This window comes from Ranitomeya variabilis, chromosome 6, assembly GCF_051348905.1.
Source record: "Ranitomeya variabilis isolate aRanVar5 chromosome 6, aRanVar5.hap1, whole genome shotgun sequence".
Lineage (NCBI taxonomy): Eukaryota > Metazoa > Chordata > Amphibia > Anura > Dendrobatidae > Ranitomeya > Ranitomeya variabilis.
In genome coordinates this window covers 572,311,382-572,339,105 of record NC_135237.1, presented here as the reverse complement: position 1 = coordinate 572,339,105, position 27,724 = coordinate 572,311,382, and the positions used below count along the sequence as shown (strand labels likewise).

The following is a 27,724-nucleotide window of genomic DNA, read 5'->3' as shown; positions in this document are numbered from 1 at the left end:
GGCCCCCGAACAGGGATGGCTTCGTGGGTGCGTGATCATCGGCATCGGCTGCAGACCTTACACCGACTGGTACACACTCGAATTCGGGAAGTGGAGCATCGGAGCACCCCTACAGCAAAACCCCCAGAGTTCCGGCCAGGTGATCGAGTACTCGTTCGAGAGCAAAGACCGCAAAACAAGTTAGACCATCGTTGGGAAAAAACACCCTATCGGGTGCTTCGCCGTATAGACCCGCATGGACCTGTATATGAAGTACAGTCTGAGGCCCTCGGAAGTACAGGTACTCGCATTCTTCATCGCAACATGCTCCGGTTGTGTCGCTCTGTTGACTCGGACACCCCGGAATCCGCAATCAGGGAAGAGCCACCTACGACTGAATCCCCCAACAACCATTGGTGGGATGAAGAAGATGATGAAGAAGAAGAACGGCGTCAAAATACTCCCCCTATCTCGACTACTACACTACCCCTGACCAGTCACTCTTCCGCTGACGACATTTCCCCAACACCCCCTATACAAGGACCCGAGCCACGACGTTCTGAACGTTCTACTGCCGGTAAACCCCCAACTCGCTACAGTCCTGACTTACACACCAGACAGACCCAAGTGTGGAACAATCCGTCAGGTGGGCGACCTGTCAGTGCGAAGGCCTCGCCCAGGGACTGGCGAGCATACAGGGTGGGGGAATGTAGGGGACAGGGACCTGGTGAGCTGTGCAGACGGGTGGAACCATTGTTGCCGGGAGTCGGGGTTCCGGGGGACGGATTTGAGGGGTGCATGGGAAGCCAGGCTGATGTGACAGGAGGAAGAGTGACGCAGGGAGAGGAGAGGATAAAAAGCAAAACGCGCGAAAGCAGGGGCAGAGAAGCGCGGGAAATCTCTGAGGAGAGGAAACTGCAGCGCAGTTGTTGTGAGTGTGCAGGCCGCAGTGAGACTTGCTGGAAGCAGGGGGAAAACGTGCAACAGACACTGCGGGCAACTACCAGATCCCCCAAAAAGAGGCGCATTCGTCGTCAGCGACCCCCCAGGCAGAGGGGTAGTGCTGACCAGCTCAGGGACAGTATTACCGCGCTCCCTGAGAGCACCTTGCCAGAGAGTGCTACGGACTCGCATGGTTTCGTCTCAGCTGTGACTGATACTGATTATTCTCCTAATCCTCCTCAAAAAGACTCTTCTCTGGACTGGGAGGCTGTTACCTCGGATCAACGTTCGCCTGCAGGAGGGAACGCAGCACCGCAAAAGACATTCTGGACTCGACTCTACGCCTGGGCCCGTCGCCAGAAGACACCTCCTTCCTCCGCCATCAGGACTACGGCGTTGTCGGAGCCTCACCGTCAGGACTACATCGCTGAACCAGCACTGATAAGTGACCGTTGTTGACTTTATCTTAGTAGGGAGTCACTAGTGAGGCGCTGCCGCGTTCTACGGGTATAGTTCAGGGCGGTCATATAGTAATTAGGATTTACTGCGAGATTGTGTTCTTGTATATAAGTTCCCTGCGTGGAAAAACGTTTGTCATCTTTTTGGTTGGAAGTTAAAAAGAAAGTTAAAAACGCTATTTGCTTTCTGGCTCCTATTTGTCCCTGCATCCTTCTTTACCTGCGGTCCCTACACAGACATGGAAGCAACGCCATGCTCCCAATCGATTTGGGACATAATTTCAGTGTAATACCCTATTTCATCGAACATTCATTATCAGAAAAGTCATGGGCCGATTATTCAGCTGCATGGCAGCAATGGATTCACTTTTGTAATTTGAATAATCTTTATTTTGCTGTATGTAGTCCCATTTCGGGTTTAGGATTTGCAGAGTTCTTTGTTAATAAGGGCCTGTCTTACTCCGCATTAGCAAAATCTCTTGCTGGAGTGTCACTCTTTTTAAAACTATTAGGAAAAACCTCGCTAACAGGTCTAGTTCCAATAAAGCCATTTTTAAAAGGTTTTAAAAGAAACAAGTCTAGCCCTGATTCTAAATGCCCTATATCTCTTCCCCTATTGAAAGATCTTTCCTTATCTTCAAACAAGGTTTGCATAAATTCCGATGAAACTATTATTTTGCTCTGCGTTTTCCCCTGCAGTTTTTGGGGCCCTTCGAATAGGAGAGCAAGTCTCTGCAAAGAAGGTCGAGCCTTCTGGGCTCATGGTTTCGGATATAATTTCGGATTTATATATCATCTTATTCATAAGAAAATCGAAGACAGACCAGATGGCTAGGGGGTCAAGATTAAAAATTGACTCCTTACCTGATCCAGTGATTTGTCTCATAGCTAACACTAAAAGATGGTTGCAGAAGAGGCTAATGTTTGGGGCCCCTTATTCCTCCACAGAGATAATACACCGGCTACTATCTTTCAGTTTAATTGTATTCTGAAAAAATGCTTGCATTTGTTGGGAAAAGAACACCTAAAAAGAACATCACACTCTTTGAGAATTGGTGCGGCTACTGAGGCAGCTAGATCTGGTCTTTGTGATTCTAAAATTATGCAATTGGGAAGATCGGAATCTAAGACTTCCCCATTCATTGAGTGAGGTGCCAGCCCCTGTCTCTGTGACTCTTGTGTCCGCCACCCAGTGGGGCGTAGTACCCTGGTCTGTTTCCTGTGTTGCCACCCAGTGGGGCATCGTACCCTGGCTTGTGTCCTTGTCTGCTACCCAGTGGGGCATTGTACCCTGGCTTGTGTCCTTGTGTCTGTGCGTTGTCCCGTTCCTGACTCTGTCGTAGTCTAGTCCTGTTCCTTTGTCCGTTTATATCCCTGTCTTGGTTTGCTCTGCACTCTGTGTCTTGTTTTGCTGTGCTCTCGGCTCTGCACTCTGTGTCTTGCATTGCTCTGCTCTCGGCTCTGCACTCTGTGTCTTGCTTTGCTCTGTTCTCAGCTCTGCACTCTTTGTCTTACTTTGCTCTGCTCTCGGCTCTGTACCCTATGTCTTGCTTTGCTCTGCTCTTGGTTCTGCACTCTGTGTCCTGCACTCTGTGTCTTGCTTTGCTCTGCTCTTGGCTCTGCACTTTGTGTCTTGCTTTGCTCTGCTCTCGGCTCTGCACTCTGTGTCTTGCTTTGCTCTGCTCTTGGCTCTGCACTCTGTGTCTTGCTTTGCTCTGCTCTTGGCTCTACACTTTGTGTCTTGCTTTGCTCTGCTCTCAGCTCTGCACTCTGTGTCTTGCTTTGCTCCTCTCTTGGCTCTGCACTCTGTGTCTTGCTTTGCTCTGCTCTCGGCTCTGCACTCTGCATCTTGCTTTGCTCTGCTCTTGGCTCTGCACTCTGTGACTTCGCTCTGTGGCTCCGCTCCTTGCGGTTCTTCCTTGCTCCGTTTCTACGTCTCCTGCTATTAGCTCCGCCTCCTGTGTTTCAGCACTTGGCTCTGCCTCCTGTTCTTGGCTCAACCTCCTGCGTTTCTGTACTTGGTATCGCCTCCTGCTCTTGGCTCCGCCTCCTGCGTATCTGTACTTGGCTCCACCGCCTGCTCTTGGCTCCGCCTCCTGCGTTTCTGTACTTGTCTCCGCCTCCTGCTTTTGGCTCAGCCTCCTGTGTTTCGTACTTGACTCCGCCTCCTGCTCTTGGCTCCTCCTTTTGTGCTTCTGCTTTGCTCCTCTCCTTGCGGTGTTTCTCTATCGGTTCTCAAATACCCTCCTGTCTGAACAGGTTCTTACCTGTTCTCACATATCTGCCTATATACCGGTCCCTACCGGTCCTGCCAGTGTACCAGTTCAGTCCTCTTGTCCTGCCAGAGTATCAGCCGTGCCCGCCTGCTTGCCAGTGTCCCAGCCGTGCCAGCCTGTCTGCCAGAGTGCAGCCATACCCGCTTGCCTGTTTATGTTCCATTTCCCCTAGTGGGATTAGCAGCCACAGCCAGACACCGTCCTGGAGTGGTACCTGGTAGCTTCGTGCCGCACAATCCTGACCTCACCATCAGAGGCTCCAGCGAATACCAAGGAAGCTACTTAGTTACGCCCCTTCTAGGGTAGTCTGGTGTGTGGTCCAGTGGAGCCGCACCCCCGCACCAAGCAGTGTGGGTGTGATCGTGACATATTCAATCCCTTTTCTGTGCAAGTTTTTTAGGACAGCATCCATGGCATGAGAGGGGCTAATTTTGTTGTAGAATTTAGGAAATATTGTAATCAGCTCCCTCAACCGGATTTGGTAATTTTTCATTTGGGTGGGAATGATCTCGGAAAGATTAAGACCATGGATTTATTGGCCATTATGAGATCAGATGTATCTGGTCTTTGAAAAGCTTTCCCATATACGGGCTTTGTTTTTTCCAAGATTGTTCCCAGATTATTATGGAATAGGAGTAATTTTTAGAGAAAATCCATAAAAGAGTGAATAGGGGAATTAATTAATGTTTGCCTCTTGTTAATGGTTTCTCTTTTAGGCATGAGGAACTCAAAGGTTTTTTACCTTGAATGTATAGACGTGATTTGGTTAATTTATCTGATATACACTCACCGGCCACTTTATTAGGTACACCATGCTAGTAACGGGTTGGACCCCCTTTTGCCTTCAGAACTGCCTCAATTCTTCGTGGCATAGATTCAACAAGGTGCTGGAAGCATTCCTCAGAGATTTTGGTCCATATTGACATGATGGCATCACACAGTTGCCGCAGATTTGTCGGCTGCACATCCCAAAGATGCTCCATACAAGGCAGGATGGATCCATGCTTTCATGTTGTTTACGCCAAATTCTGACCCTACCATCCGAATGTCGCAGCAGAAATCGAGACTCATCAGACCAAGCAACGTTTTTCCAATCTTCTACTGTCCAATTTCGATGAGCTTGTACAAATTGTAGCCTCAGTTTCCTGTTCTTAGCTGAAAGGAGTGGTACCCGGTGTGGTCTTCTGCTGCTGTAGCCCATCTGTCTCAAAGTTCGACGCACTGTGCGTTCAGAGATGCTCTTAGGCCTACCTTGGTTGTAACGGGTGGCGATTTGAGTCACTGTTGCCTTTCTATCAGCTCGAACCAGTCTGCCCATTCTCCTCTGACCTCTGGCATCAACAAGGCATTTCCGCCCACAGAACTGCCGCTCACTGGATTTTTTTTCTTTTTCGGACCATTCTCTGTAAACCCTAGAGATGGTTGTGCGTGAAAATCCCAGTAGATCAGCAGTTTCTGAAATACTCAGACCAGCCCTTCTGGCACCAACAACCATGCCACGTTCAAAGGCACTCAAATCACCTTTCTTCCCCGTACTAATGCTCGGTTTGAACTGCAGGAGATTGTCTTGACCATGTCTACATGCCTAAATGCACTGAGTTGCCGCCATGTGATTGGCTGATTAGAAATTAAGTGTTAACAAGAAGTTGGACAGGTGTACCTAATAAAGTGGCTGGTGAGTGTAGGTCTGGATATAATTCATTTAAATATTCAGTCTTGCACTACTAAAGCAGGATGGCACCATTGAAGCTCTAAAAAACTGTAGGGAGAAAAATACTTTATCTAAAAAATGAATTAAAGCTGCCAAAAAGGAAACAGAGAAGCACATTGCTAAGGAGAGTAAGACTAATCCCAAACTGTTCTTCAACTATGTCAATAGTAAAAGAATAAAAACTGAAAATGTAGGCCCCTTAAAAAATAGTGAGGAAAGAATGGTTGTAGATGACGAGGAAAAAGCTAACATATTAGACACCTTCTTCTCCACGGTATTCAAGGTGGAAAATGAAATGCTAGGTGAAATCCCAAGAAACAATGAAAACCCTATATTAAGGGTCACCAATCTAACCCAAGAAGAGGTGCGAAACCGGCTAAATAAGATTAAAATAGATAAATCTCCGGGTCCAGATGGCATACACCCACGAGTACTAAGAGAACTAAGTAATGTAATAGATAAGCCATTATTTCTTATTTTTAGGGACTCTATAGCTGTGACGTCTGAGTAGACGGACAGAGAGTGGACCCTCTGGGTCACGGTACTGACGCACCCAGGGGCGAGCGAACCTGGGGAGCAACCCCTATACAGGGATAGTTGGGAGCAGGCCTGAGGGGGTCAAGTACCGCAACAGCTGGTGCCAAGAGGGGCTGCTCTCGGAGAGGCAGGGCGGGAGAAGACAAACAGAACAGAGGGAAAAGGAAGAACGGAGAACAGAAGGCAGGGCTAGACAATGGAAGGAGACAAAGGGTGAATAAGGGAATAAGCCTGCGAGGGCAGACCAGACAGGTACGGCAAGGAGACCGAACCAGAAAGGACCTGAACAGAGCACAAACTGCACAATAATAATCCGGCGCCTCCATTATGGAGGAGACGCCTGATATAGCCAGAGGAAGCATCAGATTGGAGGACACAGGGGCAAGGAAGACGCGGAAGGGGTTAAGAGGAGGAAGGAGCGTGCGCCCACGTCCTAAGGCGCATGTGCGGGGCAGGCACAGGACGGAGGAAGGATGAAGCGCGGACACCACGCCGGAATCCCCGGGCAGCAGGAGGAGGAACCGGGGAACCGGCGCGGCGCTGAGAGCGGCGATTGCAGCGAGAGGAGCCGGCAGGAGCAGGGGCCGCAGCGACAGGGAAGGCGGGTATGACAGTACCCCCCCTCTTAAGACTCCCCCCTCTGAGGTTGGCCAAGAATCTACTCAGAATCCGTGGAGCGTTAACGTTCTCCCTAGGTTCCCAAGACCTCTCCTCAGGACCAAACCCCTTCCAATCAATAAGATAGAAGACTCTCCCTCTAACCCTCTTCATGGCCAGAATATCCCTTACTTCGAAATCCTTGTCAATGCTTAAAGGCTGAGGGGAGTCAAGTGGTGCTGGACAGAATCGATTAAGGATGAGAGGTTTCAGGAGTGAGACATGGAAGGCATTAGGGACCCGGAGCGAAGCCGGCAATCTCAATTTATAGGCGACGTCGTTAATACGTCCCAAAATCTCGAAGGGGCCGATGTATTGAGGACCCAACTTGTAAGAAGGGATCTTCAAACGGATATGTTTGGTCGAAAGCCAGACTTTGTCACCAGGACGGTACGGTGGAAGATCTCTCCTCCTCTTATCAGCGTGTCTCTTCATTTGGGCAGAGGCCCGTACGAGCGCCTCCTTGGTCTCTCTCCAGATTTGGGAAAATTCAGAAGAAAGAGCATCCGCTGCAGGTACACCAGAAGGAGAAGATATAGGAAGAGGTACTCCCGGGTTCAGACCAGAGACCACAAAGAATGGAGATTTAGAAGTAGCCTCACTAGAATGATTATTATGGGCAAACTCAGCCCAAGGAAGAAGAGTCACCCAATTATCGTGATGAGCGTTGGTAAAGTTGCGTAGATAGGAAGTCAAAATTTGATTTATCCTCTCCACTTGCCCGTTGGTCTGAGGATGGTAGGCGGAGGAGAAATCCAGCGATATGCCTAAGAGCTTACAGAGTGCTCTCCAGAACTTGGAGGTAAATTGAACCCCCCGATCAGACACAATTCGCAGAGGAAGTCCATGTAATCTGAAAATATGATGGAAGAAAATTCTTGCCAATTCTGGAGCTGAGGGTAGTCCCGGCAAGGGAATGAAATGGGCCATTTTGGAGAAGCGATCCACTACCACAAGGATGGTTGTACACCCAGAGGAGCGAGGCAGATCTGTAACGAAATCCATGGCTATCTGTTGCCAAGGGGCTTCAGGAACGGGCAATAGATGCAAGAGACCAGAAGGCAATTCTCTAGGTACTTTGTTTCTAGCACAAGTCATGCAGGAGGCTACGAAATCCGAAACATCTTGTCGTAGAGACGGCCACCAATAATATCGGGAGAGAAGAGAAAACGTCTTCTTGGTACCGACATGTCCGGCAATCTTGGAGGAATGTCCCCAATGCAATACCTCTGTTCTCTTGTCACACGGGACAAAAGTTCTGCCAGGCGGAACAGAGAGGAGATTTGAGGGAGCTACCATGATGAACTTGGCAGGATCGATAATGTGTGAAGGACCCTCTTCCGTCTCGGGAGATTGCAAGGACTGAGAAAGCGCATCTGCTTTAGAGTTCTTGTCTCCGGGTCGAAAATGAAGTTTGAAATCAAAACGAGAAAAGAACAAGGACCACCTGGCTTGCCTGGAATTGAGTCTCTGAGCGGATTGAATGTAGGCTAAGTTCTTGTGGTCAGTGAAAATAACAAAGGGGTGAATGGCCCCTTCCAAGAGATAACGCCACTCCTGTAGAGCCAACTTTATAGCCAGCAATTCTCGATCTACAATAGAGTAATTGTATTCTGCGGGAGAAAATGACTTCGAGAAGAACCCACAAGGGACCAGACGACCAAAGAGAGACCTTTGGGAGAGGACTGCCCCGGCACCCGTAGAGGAGGCATCCACCTCAAGGACGAAGGGTCTGCTGGCTACAGGCCGATGAAGAACAGGAGCAGAAGCGAAGGCCTGTTTCAAGGAGAGAAAGGCGTCTTCAGCCTCCGGAGGCCAAATGTTAGGTTTTGCTCCTTTCCGGGTAAGGGCGACGAGAGGTTTAGTTACTGAAGAGAAATGCGGGACGAACTGTCTGTAGTAGTTTGCGAAGCCTAAAAATCGTTGGGTGGCCTTAACTCCAATAGGACGGGGCCACTTGAGTACAGCTGATAATTTCTCTGGGTCCATCTTCAACCCCATGTCAGAAATAATGTACCCCAAGAAGGGCAAGGAAGTTTGTTCAAACAAACACTTCTCGATTTTCGCATAGAGACGATTCTCCCGAAGTCGTTGTAGAACCAGACGAACGCTTCTCCTGTGAGAGGATAAGTCGGGAGAAAAAATAAGGATGTCATCCAGGTATACTACCATGCAGGAATACAGTAAGTCACGGAAGATCTCATTCACAAACTCCTGGAAGACCGCTGGAGCGTTACAGAGACCAAAGGGCATGACCAGGTATTCATAATGACCATTCCGAGTGTTAAAGGCGGTCTTCCACTCGTCTCCAGTGCGAATTCGGACCTAATTATAGGCCCCTCGTAAATCAAGTTTGGAAAAAATTCGGGCTCCCCTCAATCGGTCGAAAAGCTCAGGAATCAGCGGTAGAGGATATCTATTCTTGACCGTGATGGCATTCAGACCTCGGTAGTCTATACAAGGCCGAAGGGATCCATCTTTCTTCCGGACGAAGAAAAAACTGGCTCCAGCCGGGGAAGAGGACTTTCGGATGAAACCCTTGGCTAGATTCTCTCGGATGTATTCTGACATGGCTAAGGTCTCTGCTGGAGACAAAGGATAGGTTCTTCCCTTAGGAAGGGAAACTCCAGGAATTAGCTCGATAGGGCAGTCAAAGGTTCGATGTGGAGGAAGGGACTCCGCATCCTTCTTATCAAAGACATCGGCAAACGAGTGATAGGCCAAAGGAAGACTTGGAAGATTGACGGACGCTTGAGGAAGGGCTGAACGGGAAACGGACTGCAGACAATGTTCATGGCAACCATGACCCCAACGGAGTATCTCTCCAGAGCGCCAATCCAGAACTGGCTCGTGCGACCTGAGCCATGGTAGACCCAAAAGCAGAGCATGAGATAGATTGGGCAAAACATAAAATGCAATCCTCTCCCGGTGTAGAGCACCAATCTGCATCTCCAACTCGAGAGTAACCATTTTAATGGGAACAGATAACAGTTTGCCGTCCACTGCAGAGATTTGACGCGGAGTCTCAAGGGCAACCACTGGTATCTGAAACTTGTTCACCTCCTCCTCTCGAATGAAATTACCAGCCGCACCCGAGTCCACATATGCCTCCACAGATCTACGCTCCAGACCTAAAAAAATCAACGCTGAAATAGTTAGGGGTAGAGAGGGATTTGGGTCACCTAGGAAGGCCTCTCTTACCTGACCTAGGTGGAGGAGTTTCCCGGCCTCTCTGGACAGGAACGCAGGAAATGATTGACCCCTCCGCAGTAGAGACACAAGCACTGCGCCAACCTCTCTCTGCGTCGCTGCTCAGACAATCTAACACGATCCACCTGCATAGGCTCTGGGGCGGGAAAAGCGGGAGACTTGATCGGAGGAGAACCGGATGCCAAATTAGTTTTAAAGGACCTCCTCTCCCTGACTAACTCCCGAGAGCGTTCCTGGAAACGTAAATCAATACGCGTGGCCAGGGATATGAGATCCTCCAAGGTAGTGGGGGTATCCTGACCAGCGAGCTCATCCTTAATCTTGGACGAAAGCCCTCTCCAAAAAGCCCCTACCAATGCCTCATTATTCCACCCGAGCTCTGAGGAAAGGGTCCGGAAGCGGATGGCGTATTGCCCAACTGTGAGGTTTCCTTGTTGCAGGTTAAAGAGGGACTCAGTAGTAGAAGCCACCCGACCTGGCTCATCAAAGACTCTACGAAAAGTGTCCAAGAAAACCTGTATGCTGGCAACTACCGGGTCATCCCGCTCCCACAAAGGGTTTACCCAAGACACAGCCTCTCCCTCTAGATGAGACACAATAAAGGCCACCTTAGCACGATCCGAGGGATATTGCTGGGGCAGGAGCTCAAAGTGTAAACGGCACTGATTCAAAAACCCCCGACACAGTTTGGGATCGCCACTATATCTAGGGGGCTTTCCCAAACGGGGAGGAGGTAGAGGTGCGGAATCACGATGAGAGGCAGAGGCGGCGGCCGCAGACTGTAGAGAGAGTAGACGGTCATCAACGGACGCCATATAGGTGAGGATATGGGACTGGGTATCTTGCTGCTGCGCGAGCTCCTGCTGGAGCCCTGCCAGCAGAGGAGCGTTACCAGGGTCAGAAGTCTGCAGGGCTGTCAACCGGGAGTTCATAGACTTCATGACAGACATGATCCGGGTCTGATTCTCCCGTAAGAACAACAGCTCTTTCTGAGTTGCTGCAGAGGCACCAGCGGGGTCCATGGCCTGATTATACTGTGACGTCCGAGTAGACGGACAGAGAGTGGACCCTCTGGGTCACGGTACTGACGCACCCAGGGGCGAGCGAACCCGGGGAGCAACCCCTATACAGGGATAGTTGGGAGCAGGCCTGAGGGGGTCAAGTACCGTAACAGCTGGTGCCAAGAGGGGCGGCTCTCGGAGAGGCAGGGCGGGAGAAGACAAACAGAACAGAGGGAAAAGGAAGAACAGAGAACAGAAGGCAGGGCTAGACAATGGAAGGAGACAAAGGGTGAATAAGGGAATAAGCCTGCGAGGGCAGACCAAACAGGTACGGCAAGGAGACCGAACCAGAAAGGACCTGAACAGAGCACAAACTGCACAATAATAATCAGGCGCCTCCATTATGGAGGAGACGCCTGATATAGCCAGAGGAAGCATCAGATTGGAGGACACGGGGGCAAGGAAGACGCGGAAGGGGTTAAGAGGAGGAAGGAGCGCGCGCCCGCGTCCTAAGGCGCATGTGCGGGGCAGGCACAGGACGGAGGAAGGAGGAAGCGCGGACACCACGCCGGAATCCCCGGGCAGCAGGAGGAGGAACCGGGGAACCGGGGAACCGGCGCGGCACTGAGAGCGGCGATTGCAGCGAGAGGAGCCGGCAGGAGCAGGGGCCGCAGCGACAGGGAAGGGGGGTATGACAATAGCGACAGGGTCTGTTCCGCAGGACTGGCGCATAGCAAATGTGGTGCCAATATTCAAAAAGGGCTCTAAAAGTGAATCTGGAAATTATAGGCCAGTAAGTCTAACCTCTACTGTTGGTAAAATATTTGAAGGGTTTCTGAAGGATGTTATTCTGGATTATCTCAATGAGAATAACTGTTTAACTCCATACCAGCATGGGTTTATGAGAAATCGCTCCTGTCAAACCAATCTAATCAGTTTTTATGAAGAGGTAAGCTATAGGCTGGACCACGGTGAGTCATTGGACGTGGTATATCTCGATTTTTCCAAAGCGTTTGATACTGTGCCGCACAAGAGGTTGGTACACAAAATGACAATGCTTGGTCTGGGGGAAAATGTGTGTAAATGTGTTAGTAACTGGCTTAGTGATAGAAAGCAGAGGGTGGTTATAAATGGTATAGTCTCTAACTGGGTCGCTGTGACCAGTGGGGTACCGCAGGGGTCGGTATTGGGACCTGTTCTCTTCAACATATTCATTAATGATCTGGTAGAAGGTTTACACCGTAAAATATTGATATTTGCAGATGATACAAAACTATGTAAAGCAGTTAATACAAGAGAAGATAGTATTCTGCTATAGATGGATCTGGATAAGTTGGAAACTTGGGCTGAAAGGTGGCAGATGAGGTTTAACAATGATAAATGTAAGGTTATACACATGGGAAGAAGGAATCAATATCACCATTACACACTGAATGGGAAACCACTGGGTAAATCTGACAGGGAGAAGGACTTGGGGATCCTAGTTAATGATAAACTTACCTGGAGCAGCCAGTGCCAGGCAGCAGCTGCCAAGGCAAACAGGATCATGGGGTGCATTAAAAGGTCTGGATACACATGATGAGAGCATTACACTGCCTCTGTACAAATCCCTAGTTAGACCGCACATGGAGTACTGTGTCCAGTTTTGGGCACCGGTGCTCAGGAAGGATATAATGGAACTAGAGAGAGTACAAAGGAGGGCAACAAAATTAACAAAGGGGATGGGAGAACTACAATACCCAGATAGATTAGCGAAATTAGGATTATTTAGTCTAGAAAAAAGACGACTGAGGGGCGATCTAATAACCATGTATAAGTATATAAGGGGACAATACAAATATCTTGCTGAGGATCTGTTTATACCAAGGAAGGTGACGGGCACAAGGGGGCATTCTTTGCGTCTGGAGGAGAGAAGGTTTTTCCACCAACATAGAAGAGGATTCTTTACTGTTAGGGCAGTGAGAATCTGGAATTGCTTGCCTGAGGAGGTGGTGATGGCGAACTCAGTCGAGGGGTTCAAGAGAGGCCTGGATGTCTTCCTGGAGCAGAACAATATTGTATCATACAATTATTAGGTTCTGTAGAAGGACGTAGATCTGGGGATTTATTATGATGGAATATAGGCTGAACTGGATGGACAAATGTCTTTTTTCAGCCTTACTAACTATGTTACTATGTTACTATGATGGTTGAAAAATGGCTGTGTTTTTGGGGGGCCATCTTTGAGTCATGGCTGTTAGGAAAATCGCCCAGTCTATGGGCGGATGGGTTCTTGGTGGTTGAGTTTTGGACTATTTTGAGAGTTAATTTATTTAAGTATTATATTATTTAATTTTAGGTAACCCTAAATAAACATCACGGCCATTTCTTCCAAAGATTGTGTTGTGTTTTTATTAATGCATGAATGGGTCTTGTGTGCCATTAAAGTGTACAACTTTCTACAGACAAACAATTGTGAATTCCTAGAGAGGAGGGGTGCTGGGAGCACCTCAATGCAGGAAATTAATAAGGAACTCTTTCCAAAACACATTTCCTACCAGCACCCCTCCTCTCCAGGAATTAAAAATTGCTTGTCTCTAGAAAGTTTTACACTTTCATTTCTTAAAATGGATTTTCCTTTAAAAAAAATGTTTTCTTTAAGAAGTGTGGTGTTCAGGAATTCCCCTATTTTCCTTGATGCTTCTCCTGCTGTACTGCTTGTTTCCGTGTGTGAACTTCTGAGATGGGTGAGCTGATTTTTTCTGTACATTTCTTTTAACATGTCGATCAGGTATGTTTGATTTCAGACTGCCAGTCGTATTGTCTCATGGAGTTAACACACCTGAATGAGCACTCCTGTATTTGGGAGAGTTGGCTAAAATAGCTGTTGACGTTAATGGTCAGCCAAGCCATTGCTTGGCCAAAAGCCATCTAATGTACTTTACTCTGGCTGTGCTTGGATTTCTCATCTATTTTATCTTCTACAGATCTGCAATATTGCTCCCTTTCTACTGAAGTTTCAGATCATCAAGCGGAGAGTCTTTAGAGAAAACAAATTTCTCCAAAATTTTGTGACAAAGTACATAGAGCATCACAGAAAGACCCTGAATCCGGAAGCACCGCGGGACTTCATAGACTATTACCTGCTGAAGATAAAGGAGGTAAAGGGAATCAGAGGAGGCTGCTGAAAAGCCTTCATAACAATACAGTATCAATGTTAAGTGGGGGAGTATTACAAGCCAAAAATTACAGGAGCAATGGGGAAGAAGCAAAGAGAGGGAAGTCCTCAATCCCTTACGGGAGCAATCAGATCCCATTCATCCTCCTGTGGCTCATAATGTAAACAGGTCAGGAATGGAGATGAGCGAATATTTCAATGTTCGGCTTGGATTAAGATCGCCGAATTTGCAATATTCGCCGAACATACTTTGAATATTCGCCAAACACAGCCAAATGCCGATACAGTCAAAGAGAGGTGAAAACAAACTCATGTGCAACACCTTCAAATGGCACCAAAAGCTGCCAAAATACTTCAACTTAGGGGGAGACACCAGGAAAAGGCCTCAATTCACCCACAGTACAAATTGTAGCTTGGCACTGCAGCAATCAGCCAGGCACGAGGTATCGGGGTCTGGGACAGCATTCACAGCTTTCAATGAACGTCAAAGTAAGACGAGGTGGGTGAGGGATCGGTGTAGGCCAGCTGTGATGGGAGCCCTGATGCCACAATCAAATGAGGGCCTTACACCACTGAAGTGGCATCAATTTCACCACAGTAGAAATAGTATAATTGGGACCAACTCGTATTCCACTACAGTCAACCCAGCAGATGTAGACAACCATGTTCACATTTCCGCAAATTTGTGCTAACATCTGCAGCAGCAGCGACAGCAGGCACAAAAGCACCACTAAAGATATCAGAGTGCATCACCAAAGTGACATCAATTTCACTACAGTAGAAATAGTATAATAGGGACTGACAGGTCTTCTACTACAGCAAACACATCACATGGAAAGCCAACCAGGAGTGTTCACATTTCCAAAAATTAGGGCCTGACATCACTGAAGTGACATCAATTTCACCAGAGTACAAATAGTATAATGGAGAATGATGTCTCTTTCACTAGAGCCAACTCATCAGATAGAGAGACACAATCAGGACCCTCTACATTTCCAAAAATTATTGACAGACACCACCAAAGTGGCATCAATTTCACCACAGTATACAAAGTATAACCTGGACTGACAGCTCTTGCACTACACCCAATCCAACAGATGGACACCCAACCAGGATTGTTCACATTTGCAAAAATTAGAGCCTGACAGTACTGAAGTGGCATCAATTTCACCAGAGTAGAATTAGTATTTTAGGGCCAACACGTCTTCCACTACAGCCTACACTGCATATGTTGACCCAATCAGGAGTCTTCAAATTTCAAAAAATGAGGGCCTGACCCCAGCAAAGTGGCACAAATCTCACGAGAGTAGAACTAGTATAATTGGGACTGACACGTACTTCCACTACAGCTAACCCAGCAGATGTAGACCATGACTGTTCATATGTCCACAAATTTGTGTTAACATCAGCAGCAGCAGCCACAGCAGCAGGCATAGAAGCCACACTAACGATATCACAGAGTGCAGTTATGTGAGATTAATGCAGCACACTATAAAATGCAATATCACCTAGTCTGTACAGTTTGCGACTTGTGTGCAAAAGTCATTGGAGATCCATCACTTGTTCTTCTTGATGAAAGTTAGGCAGTCTACACCTTCAAGGAACAGCCAGCTGCGCTTATCCATCAGGACACCACCAGCAGCACTGAACACATGTTCTGAGAAAACGCTGGCTGCCGGGCACGATAAAACCTCCAAGGCGTGAGAAGCGAGCTCAGGCCACTCATCCATTTTTGAAACCCTCCCTGATGGTGTTGATATTCAGTTCTAGATACCCCTGCACCATCCTCTCCATTCGTTCACCACGTGTAAGACTTGGACTCTGTTGTGCTGGTGGAGCACCCGCTAGGGCCTAGGAGATACTCGGTACAGGGTCTGGTGGTCGTTAAATGGGTAGTCATGGTGGCAGTGACCCGGTTTATGGCCCTGGGCATCCCAGTTAAAGGCAAAGTCTTTAAAGTGGTTGTTTTGAATAAAGAATGTTTGTGACGCCACCTGTGGTATTTGGTCAAGGATGACTGATGTTGCTTAAAGGGGTCCACTGGGAATGATGGCACTGCAGCAGGGATGGTGCGGCTTCCTACATTTGAAGTTTGATCCCCAGGGCTCCCGATGTAGTGGGTAAAGATGACAGATGGTGTAGTGCCAGAAAGAATTAGAGGACACAAGGTTGTAGTCTCTTTACCTTTTACTGGTGGTTTACAGCCACAGTCCAGGGTACGGATCACAGGTGATGGTGAGATCTGGGCAGCCTGGAAACGATTAGGAATCCCCTTAACTAGGTGGGATTGGGAGCCTTCCTTATTGCACTGTAATGTGCATCCCTTGCTGCCTTAGACTTCTCACAAGGTGCTCTCTCCCTCTCTCCTAGGACAGTACCTGCATGGCAGGCAGCGCAAGCCTTTTTACAGGCGTCTTTACTTGCGGCAACTCCGGGCTCTATATGCTGCTGTGCCTTTGGGTGTATTTGTGGACAAGCGACTTTTAATCACCTGCCCTCCGGTTTCTGCTGTGGGGCATACAGTCCCACACAGCCTTGGACTCCCGGTGTCCGGTTCCTGTGCTTCAGTGTGGAGGGAGCCCAGTCACAGCTCCCCTCCAGCTCCTCACTTCTCCTTTGCTCCTTCTTCCTTCACACTCTCTACAGATTGAACTAACCCCTCCTCCAAGCCAGAACACATATAGGGAAGTTCTCCTGAAACCGGGTCTAGAGCTCCCCCTTCTGGCATGGAGTCAGAACACGTTGCATGTATGTGCTACCTGTTAAAGGGATCCTCCTCGCTTCCAGGCATGGCATCACCCTCCCCGAGAGGAAGGCAATACCACTGTGGTACCCGAACCTCTGGGGTGCCACATTGGTGCATGAGTTGGTCTAAAAAAAGTGTCAAAAGACTAACAGAAATTGCTTCTGTTGCTTATACCACTGCTGCTGTTATTGTTTTGGCGTTGATGAATTGATGTCCCGGAGGTTGGAAATCTAAAGCTGCGATGTGCACTGTGTGCCTCACTGCTGTCTTGGGGAAAACCTCACATAAGGTTGTGTAAAAGCGTGTTTCGATAACCCAGCATTCGTGGGTCCATTTCCAAGGCGAAGCATGTGGCAAAATTTGGTCTTGTAACATGGATCTAACAGATTGGCAACCCAGCAGTCAGCACTAATTTGTATCATAAATAGGGATGATTGAATAGATTCGGATAAGTGCTTATTCGAATAGCTATAGCGCTTCCCCAATAGCTGCTTCAGTAACCTGGATACCTGGAGCTCTCCGGATCATCAGCTGTTCGGTGCCACAAGCTACATGTGTCGTGGCTGTTTGACAGTGACAACTAGTGATGAGAGAGTATGCTCATTACTCGAGATTTCCAAGCATGCTCGGGCATCCTCCAGGTATTTTGGGCGCTCTTAGAGATTTAGTTTGTGTCACCGCAGCTGCATGATTTCCTCCGATAGGCAGAAGTAAGAACACAGCAATCGTACTTTTTGCAGCAGAGCAATCAGACCAGGGTAGTGGTCAGAAATTGCTGTACCACCATGTTGAGGATATGAGCCATGCAAGGCACGTGTGTGAAGTTGCCCCAGCATAGTGTCAAAACCATTGTGGCTGTCTTAGAAGTGGTAATGATTGTTCCGCTGATCAGAAGCCATGTTTGCTGCGCTGTCATGCACATGACAGCGCAACAAACACCCGATGTTTTGGGGGGCGAACCCGATCAGTAACAAAGACTTCCTGTTGAAGTCCGTGGTCAGTGTCCATGCCCGAACAGTAGGTGTTCGGTACAGACACTGAACTTTACTGTTCGGGTTCGCCCATCTCTACTCCTGAGCTGTGTGACTGCGATCTCCAAGGCATATTAATTTTAATACTGCCTGATTGCAGTGAGCAATGGCTGCACAGTATGGAGGCAGGGTGGATTCTATATGTAATGTTAAAACTGATAAAGGAAGAGGTTAAGAGCACAGGTGGAGACCTAAGAGTAGATGGAGCAGCCATAAGCAGTGGATAAAGTGTTAGATACACCGCAAGCCTTGGGGATTCAAAGGCTTGTGGACCAGCCCCTTGACTGACTGGCCCCACAGCCACCAGTGTCACCCAGTGCCAGTCAGCAAAATGTAATGTCCCTGCCCATGTTTGCTCATCCAGATATCAATGGTGAAATGCACACTGGCAGACATAGATTTTTTCAGGGAACGGGTGATGTTGTCTGTGACATGATGGTGTAGTGCAGGCACAGTTTTTTAGAGAAGTAATGGCTACTGGGCAAGTAGTACTCGGGGACTTCGACGGCCATCAACTTTCTGAAACCATCTGTATCAACCAGTTGGAAAGGCAGCAATTCCATGGCCAACATATTTGGAGATGTGTAGTTCAAGCTCTAAGCTTTGCCATGTGTAGGAGAACACATTCTGAAGAGCTCTCACTCACCACGACTGCATGGGGTAAACAAGTGGACTTTCTGCAGCCAGAGACGTGTGTGAGAAGACTTGGGATGGTGATTGAGAAGAAGCAGCAGATGTGGTTGATGGGACAGCCGGTGGTTGGCGAGTTCCACTAGTCGGCATTTTTAGTGCATTGAGATTCCCACACTAAGACATGTTGATCAAGGATGGGCCAGTTCATGCATACAGTTGTCAATTTATTGCAATTTTTGCCTCTAATGAGTTATTTTGCAAATTTGGTGGATAATGTGAGTTGGGTCATCCTTTGCGATTATGGCAACCCTTGTCACCCCTGCGAACAGCACACTCGCGACCAGTGATCTACAGCCTTTGTTGGGGTTGAGGATGCAGTGCTTGTTGTGGGAAGCTGCAATGTAACCTCGTTTTCATTCTCCTCCTTTATCTCCTCTGTTGGGCTACTCAGTTGCGTACTTTTGGGTTCACACCAAGTTGGATCTATAACCTCATAGTCATCATCTCTGTTCTCAAACTCCTCACCCTGAGAGTCACCTTCCTCCTCTTCCTGCCCTCACACCACAGTACAGTACGCGTGCACCTCTGGTATGTGAGTCTCATCACGATTACCTCCACTTCCCGTGGCTAACGTCTGATGATGAAGGTCTGGATTCTGCTCGGACCCTACTTCATCGGGCCCTAAATCCAACATGAAAAGATTTTAAGCATTGGTGCAGATGCTTGCTTCCTCTGGATTCTGTGAATCTTTGGAGCAGACCTCTGATGTCCGTGATATAGAATGTGCAAACAGCTCTGCAGAATGTGGTTCCCTACAGTCATTTGGGCATTGGGAAATTTGTGGCTAAGTGGGAAACAAGGTTGATTGGGGTGCCACCTCTAAGGATTGTACTGTGTGTGATGTTAAGGTGGAGGAAGAGGAATAGATGCCTCTTTAAGCAGCACTTGCAATTCACTGGTGCACATCTTCTTTCTGGCCTTCATCTACCTTGCGTACTGCTGTGCATCTGACAAAGAAAGGTGGTGGAGTAGCCAGTCCAGTAACAGATGTTGTCAGTGGTCTTTGGATAAGAGGAGACAGTGTTTGTTCAGTTGAACTTTCATTAACATTAACACCTAACCCACGTACACGTTGAACTCAAGCCTATTTCCCCTTCCAATATGACCTCATTTTTCCCACTCATTACCCTTCCCCTCTTGTAACCTGCTGTTTCACAACCTTAGGCCCACAGCTGTCGGTCACCTCTCACTAAATGAACAATCACTATTTATTTCCTTAAATAGTGTGACTGAACAACACTGATATGACTCGCAATTTTTAAGAGGAAATCTGGCCTTCTGATTTATCACTGAAACACAGTTTTATTAAAAACAATTTGGATTAGCAAATGGGGCTTCCAGAGACTTCCATACAGTTTTAGCACAATCTAGTTAGATGCTGGAAGACGGATTTCACACAGGACAGGATCCGATCTAAGCTACCGTAACTGACAAGTTCATTTGCAGCACTATCAGAAGCATCTTCTCTGCCCTGTTAGGCTAAGTGCACATGTTCAGGAATTCATGCAGAAAATTCCTGTGAAAATCCGGACATTTCTGCCGGATTTCCGCATGAAAACCGCATGCGTTTTTTAGCGAGTTTTTTGCGCGGTTTTGACGCGGTTTTTCCCGGACATTTCCCAATGCATTAGACAGTGGGAAAACCACAAAAAAAAGCAAAATTAATGAGCATGTTCATTATTTTTCCGCAATGCGTTTTTCATGCGGAAAAACGCACATCATGTGCACAGAAATTGCGGATTTCATTAAAAATCATAGGATGCTTAATGTATGCAGATTATTTGCGGTTTTATAGCGTTCTTATAGCGCAAAAACGCTAAAATACCACAAATAATCTGCAACGTGTGCACATAGCCTTACACTGAGAATATCTCGCCAGCAAAACAAGATGCCTGCTTTTTATATGGCTAAGGACATGTTACTTCGGCAGCCAATCACAGATGACCTTGTGTCATGATGTTGTGGATGGTTTCTCGCCCTGATTGGCTGCCAGAATGTACACACATTAAGTTATTAAAGAAAAAAGAATGAAAAAAAATCACATTCCGTTGATTCTCTAACCTAGACACAACCCTTCCCCTCATCAAACACGTCCCCCGCTCATAATACAGCCCCACTCTCCTAGCCAAAGTCATAAAGAAATCATTAGTGGAAACGCGATGATTTACCGAACTGTGCACGAATTTTGCCAACTTTAAGTAAAAATTTTCATGAAACCGAACAAAAATCCAAATGTAGAAATGACAGAAAAAAGACTCGCACATCCAAACTAGTGTGAATAGGTGCATACCAGGTGCATACCAGGAGCAGCTACCTCCATACTTAAATATACAAAAAGAGTTGCACTCTATTGTGCCAAAGCATGTCTAATATGAAATACATGAAACATGAATTTTGTTTCATGTATTTCATATTAGACATTCTTTGGCACAATAGAGTGCAACCTTTTTTGTATATTCACAAATCCAAATGTGCTACGTTCATGACAAATTTGAGATTGGCGAATGTTTTCCAAACAAGTTTGCTAATCTCTAATCCTTACACCCGACACTGTACAATCAAACTAACTGCTTGTATGATGTCCCGGAGCTGCGCTCACTATTCTGCTACCTGTCAACATTCGTATGCACAGCTATCCCTAATAGCTTACCCTACTTACTATGCAGACGAGCCTGTGTACCCAGATCATGGATAGTCCTCTAAATCCAAAAAACATAATAAAGACAAGTCCTGTATAATAATCGCTCTTCTGCTCACCCTCAGGTTGAACATGAAACTGATCCTGATATATGTGAGACCAGTCTCCTCATGATGGTTGTAGGACTTTTAGCAGCAGGAACGGAAACCACAGCTTCCACACTAAAGTTCATCCTGATTCTGATGGCCCATTTTCCAGATGTACAAGGTATGAATCTGTTACACTCCGGAGCTGCACTCACTATTCTGCTGGTGGAGACACTGTGTACATACATTACATTACTGATCCTGAGTTACATCCTGTATTATACCCCAGAGCTGCACTCACTATTCTGCTGGTGCAGTCACTGGCCATAACCCTTCCACCTAACCAGGTACTGAAGCTTCCGCCTCGAAATACGAGAATCTAAAATCTTCTCCACCACATACTCCAACTCGCCCTCCACCAACACTGGAGCAGGAGGATCAACGGAGGGGACCATGGGCTCCACATATCTCCGCAACAAAGATCTATGGAACACATTATGGATGGAGAAAGAAGCTGGAAGGGTCAAACGAAAGGACACAGGATTGATAATTTCAGAAATCTTATAAGGACCAATAAAACGAGGCTTAAACTTAGGAGAAGAAACCTTCATAGGAACATGACGAGAAGACAACCAGACCAAATCCCCAACACGAAGCCGGGGACCAACACAGCGACGGCGGTTAGCAAAACGCTGAGACTTTTCCTGAGACAGCGTTAAATTGTCCACCACATGAGTCCAAATTTGTTGCAACCTGTCCACCACAGAATCCGCACCAGGACAGTCAGAGGGCTCAACCTGCCCTGAAGAAAAATGAGGATGAAAACCAAAGTTACAAAAAAAAGGCGAAACCAACGTAGCCGAACTAGCCCGATTATTAAGGGCGAACTCGGCCAACGGCAAGAAGGTCACCCAATCATCCTGATCAGCAGAAACAAAGCATCTCAAATAGGTTTCTAAGGTCTGATTGGTTCGCTCAGTTTGGCCATTTGTCTGAGGATGGAACGCTGAAGAAAAAGACAAATCAATGCCCATTCTAGCACAAAAGGACCGCCAAAACCTAGAAACAAACTGGGAACCTCTGTCAGACACAATGTTCTCCGGAATGCCATGTAAACGAACCACATGCTGAAAAAATAATGGAACCAAATCAGAGGAGGAAGGCAAATTAGGCAAGGGTACCAAATGGACCATCTTAGAAAACCGGTCACAAACCACCCAGATGACAGACATCTTCTGAGAAACAGGAAGATCAGAAATAAAATCCATGGAAATATGCGTCCAAGGCCTCTCCGGGATAGGCAAGGGCAAAAGCAACCCACTGGCACAAGAACAGCAAGGCTTGGCCCGAGCACATGTCCCACAGGACTGCACAAAAGAACGCACATCCCGCGACAAGGAAGGCCACCAAAAGGACCTAGCAACCAAATCTCTGGTACCAAAAATCCCAGGATGACCAGCCAACACTGAACAATGAACCTCAGAAATTACCTTACTAGTCCATCTATCCGGAACGAACAGTCTGCCCACTGGACAGCTGTCAGGTTTATCAGCTTGGAACTCCTGAAGCACCCGACGCAAATCAGGGGAGATGGCAGAAAGAATCACCCCCTCCTTGAGAATACCAGCCGGCTCAAGGATTCCCGGAGAATCAGGCACAAAACTCCTAGAAAGGGCATCAGCTTTCACATTCTTAGATCCCGGGAGGTACGAGACCACAAAATCAAAACGGGAGAAAAACAAAGACCATCGAGCTTGTCTAGGATTCAATCGCTTGGCAGACTCGAGGTAAATCAGATTTTTATGATCAGTCAAGACCATCATGCGATGCCTGGCTCCCTCAAGCCAATGTCGCCACTCCTCAAATGCCCACTTCACAGCCAACAACTCACGATTGCCGACATCATAATTACGCTCAGCAGGCGAAAATATTCTGGAAAAGAAAGCACACGGTTTCATCGAGGAACCATCAGAACCTCTCTGAGACAAAACGGCCCCTGCCCCAATCTCAGAGGCGTCAACCTCCACCTGAAAAGGGAGAGAAACATCTGGCTGACGCAACACAGGGGCAGAAGTAAAACGACGTTTAAGCTCCTCAAAGGCGTCAACGGCCGCAGGGGACCAATTCATCACATCAGCGCCTTTCTTCGTCAAATCAGTCAAAGGCTTAACCACACTGGAAAAATTAGCAATGAAGCGGCGATAAAAATTAGCAAAGCCCAAAAACTTCTGATGACTCTTCACAGATGTAGGTTGAGTCCAATCATAAATAGCCTGAACTTTAACAGGGTCCATTTCCATAGCTGAAGGAGAAAAAATGAAGCCCAAAAAAGAAACCTTCTGAACTCCAAAGAGGCATTTAGACCCCTTCACAAATAGCGCATTAGCACGAAGGACCTGAAATACCATCCTGACCTGCTTCACATGAGACTCCCAATCATCTGAAAAGACCAAAATATCATCCAAGTATACAATCATGAATTTATCCAGATACTTGCGGAAGATATCGTGCATAAAAGACTGAAACACAGATGGAGCATTAGAAAGTCCGAAAGGCATCACTAGATACTCAAAATGGCCTTCGGGCGTATTAAATGCTGTTTTCCATTCATCACCCTGTTTTATGCGAGCAAGATTATACGCCCCTCGAAGGTCAATCTTGGTAAACCAACTAACCCCCTTAATCCGAGCAAACAAATCAGAAAGCAAAGGTAAATGGTACTGAAATTTGACCGTGATTTTATTGAGAAGGCAATAATCTATACAGGGTCTCAAAGAGCCATCCTTCTTGGCAACAAAAAAGAACCCCGCTCCCAATGGTGACGAAGACGGGCGAATATGCCCCTTCTCCAAGGACTCCTTTACATAACTCCGCATAGCAGCATGTTCTGGTACAGACAGATTGAAGAGTCGACCCTTAGGGAACTTACTACCAGGAATCAAATCAATAGCGCAATCACAGTCCCTATGAGGAGGTAGAGAACTGGATTTGGGCTCGTCAAAGACATCCTGAAAATCCGACAAAAATTCAGGAACTTCAGAAGATGGGGAGGAGGAAATTGACATCAAAGGAACATCACTATGTATCCCTTGGCAACCCCAACTAGTCACAGACATCGACTTCCAATCCAGAACTGGATTATGTACCTGTAACCATGGAAAACCCAGCACAACAACATCATGCAAATTATGCAACACCAAAAAGCGAATATTTTCCTGATGTGCGGGAGCCATGTACATGGTCAATTGAGCCCAGTACTGAGGTTTATTCCTAGCCAATGGCGTAGCATCAATCCCCCTTAAGGGAATAGGGCTCTGCAAAGGCTCCAAGGAAAAACCACAGCGCCTGGCAAATTCTAAGTCCATTAAGTTCAGGGCAGCGCCAGAATCCACAAATGCCATAACAGAAAAGGACGACAATGAGCAAATCAGAGTAATAGACAAAAGAAATTTAGGCTGTACAGTACTAATGGTGACAGACCTAGCGAACCTCTTAGTACGCTTAGGACAATCAGAAATAGCATGAGTAGAGTCACCACAGTAAAAACACAGCCCATTCTGACGTCTAAGTTTTTGCCGTTCATCTCTAGTCAAAGTCCTATCGCATTGCATAGGCTCAGGACTCTGCTCAGAGGACACCGCCATATGGTGCACAGTTTTGCGCTCACGCAGACGCCGATCAATCTGAATGGCCAAAGACATTGATTTGTTAAAACCAGCAGGCGTGGGGAACCCCACCATAACATCTTTAAGGGCTTCAGAAAGACCCTTTCTGAAAATTGCTGCCAGGGCATACTCATTCCATTGTGTAAGCACAGACCACTTTCTGAACTTCTGGCAATATACTTCTGCTGCTTCCTGACCCTGACACAAAGCCAGCAAAATCTTTTCTGCCTGATCCACAGAATTGGGTTCATCATACAGCAAGCCGAGCGCTTGAAAAAATGCATCTACATTAAGTAATGCAGGATTTCCTGGCTCAAGAGAGAAAGTCCAGTCCTGCGGGTCGCCACGCAGCAAAGAAATTATAATCTTAACCTGCTGAATGGGATCACCAGAGGAACGGGGTTTCAGAGCAAAAAACAATCTGCAATTATTTTTGAAGTTCAAAAATTTAGATCTATCCCCAGAAAACAAATCAGGAATAGGAATTCTAGGCTCCAATACCGGAGTCTGGACAACATAATCCTGGATACTCTGTACCCTTGCAGCAAGTTGATCCATACGAGAACACAAACTCTGAACGTCCATATCAGCACCTGAGTCTTGAACCACCCAGAGGTTAAGGGGAAAAAAAAGACAAAACAAGCTGCAGAGAAAAAAAAATGGACTCAGAACTTCTTTTTTCCCAGTTTTGAGATGCATTAACACTTTGTGGGCCAGCTGTACTGTTATGACCTGGTGGTAAGGTCCACACTGAGAAGACCTGGTGATAAGGTGCACACTGCAATGACCTGGTGGTTAGGTGCACAGCGAACTGACCTGGTGGTTAGGTGCACACTGGGATGACCTGGTGGTTAGGTGCACACCGAGATGACCTGGTGGTCAAAACAAAACCTGAGACAAGCTCTGGGGAGGTGGTAACTCTACTGACCGCAATCCCTAATCCTGACACCAACACTAGACGTAGCCGTGGAGCGTTCCTAACTCTCCCTAGAGGCCTCGTCACAGCCTAAGAGCTAACTACCCCTAAAGATGGAAATAGAAAACTACCTTGCCTCAGAGAAATTCCCCAAAGGAAAGGTAGCCCCCCACATATATTGACTGTGAGTTTAGAGGGAAGTAACAAACGTAGAAATGAAAACAGATTTTAGCAAAGGAGGCCACAACTATACTAGATAGACAAAGAATAGCAAAGGGAACTGTGCGGTCAGTACAAAAACTAAAAATCCACGCAGAGTATGCAAAAAGACCTCCACACCGACTCACGGTGCGGAGGGGGCAACTCTGCACCCCAGAGCTTCCAGCTAGCAAACAAATATCATAATGGCAAGCTGGACAAGAAAAATAGCAAACACAGAGGAATAACCTCAAATGCAAATGGACACAAAAATCATAAGCAAAAACTTAGCTTCTGCTGGAATGGACAGGCCATCTGAGAAATCCAAGAGAGATCTGAACCAGTCCTGAGACATTGATAGCTGGCATCAACTAACTAGCAAGGCCCAGTTAAAAAGAAGACCAGCAGAAACAATGAGTGCTTCCAGCTGAGAAAGCACCATCAAGGAACAGCCGTTCCACTCAAAGAAACCAGAGGGGGCCCAAGAGCAGAAATCACCAAAGTACCATTCACAGCCACAGGAGGGATTCCAAGAACGGAATTCACAACACATCCTGTATTATACCCCGGAGCTGCACTCACTATTCTGCTGGTGCAGTCACTGTGTACATACATTACATTACTGATCCCGAGTTACATCCTGTATTATACCCCAGAGCTGCACTCACTATTCTGCTGGTGCAGTCCCTGTGTACATACATTACATTACTGATCCTGAGTTACATCCTGTATTATACTCCAGAGCTGCACTCACTATTCTGCTGGGGCAGTCACTGTGTACATACATTACTGTTGTGAATTCTGCTCTCGGGCTCCTTCCGGTGGTTATAAGTGGTAGTGCTGCTGTCTCTGGATCGCAGCCTTCATCAGGTGTATCCGCTTATTGCAATCCTGACTGGGCTATTTAGGCTTGCTTGATCCTTTAGTCAGTGCCAGTTGTCAATTGTTCTTGAAGGGATTGCATCTCTATCTGGCTCCTCATGCCCTGCTGTCAAGTCAGCTAAGATAAGTGTCTGGTTTTTGCCCCTGCAGCATACTTGCAGTTTGCTTTACTGTTCAGTGCAATTTAATATGTTTTTGTCCAGCTTAGACTTGTTTTGATTTTTCTGTCTTGCTGGTTTCTCTGGAGATGCACAAATACATTCTATGTCTTTAGTTAAATGTAGTATATAGTATTTTCTGCTGTGGATATTTTTAGGATTTTAATACTGACCGCTTAGAATTCTGTCCTATCCTTTTCTATTTAGCTAGAAGTGCCTCTTTTGCTAAACCCTGTTTTTCTGCCTGTGTACGTCCTTCCTCTTAAACTCACAGTCAATATTTGTGGGGGGCTGTCTGTTATGACCTGGTGGTTAAGGAGCAACATGTGACGAGCTCTGGAGGAGGTGGTATCTGTACTGACCGCAGTTCCTGATCCTAACACAACACTAGAAGTAGCCGTGGAATGTTCCTGTCACTCCCTAGACATCTCGTCACAGCCAGAGAACTAACTACCCCTAAAGATGGAAACAGAAAGCTATCTTGCCTCAGAGAAAATTCCCAAAGGATAGACAGCCCTCCACAAATATTGACTGTGAGTGGAGAGGGAAATGACATACACAGAATGAAACAGGATTTAGCAAAGGAGGCCACTTCTAACTAGATAGACAGAACAGGAAAGAATACTGTGCGGTCAGTATTAAAAGCTAGAAAAATCCACACAGAGTTTACAAAAAATCTCCACACCTGACTAACGGTGTGGAGGGCAAATCTGCTTCCCCAGAGCTTCCAGCTAAGCTGAATATATCATACTGACAAGCTGGACTAGAGAAAACATAAAATGA

At 47.0% G+C, this 27,724-nt stretch overlaps 1 protein-coding gene across 3 annotated transcripts in view; it reads left to right on the top strand.

Moving 5' to 3' along the window:
* LOC143783135 (cytochrome P450 2C20-like) overlaps positions 1-27,724 on the top strand; it is a 744,296-nt gene that overhangs the window by 686,036 nt on the left and 30,536 nt on the right. For all 3 annotated transcript variants that reach the window (XM_077271442.1, XM_077271444.1, XM_077271443.1), the window contains exons 6-7: positions 13,738-13,911; positions 21,162-21,303. In XM_077271442.1, the coding sequence (XP_077127557.1) occupies positions 13,738-13,911; positions 21,162-21,303 (316 nt within the window). The remainder of the gene's footprint in view (positions 1-13,737; positions 13,912-21,161; positions 21,304-27,724) is intronic.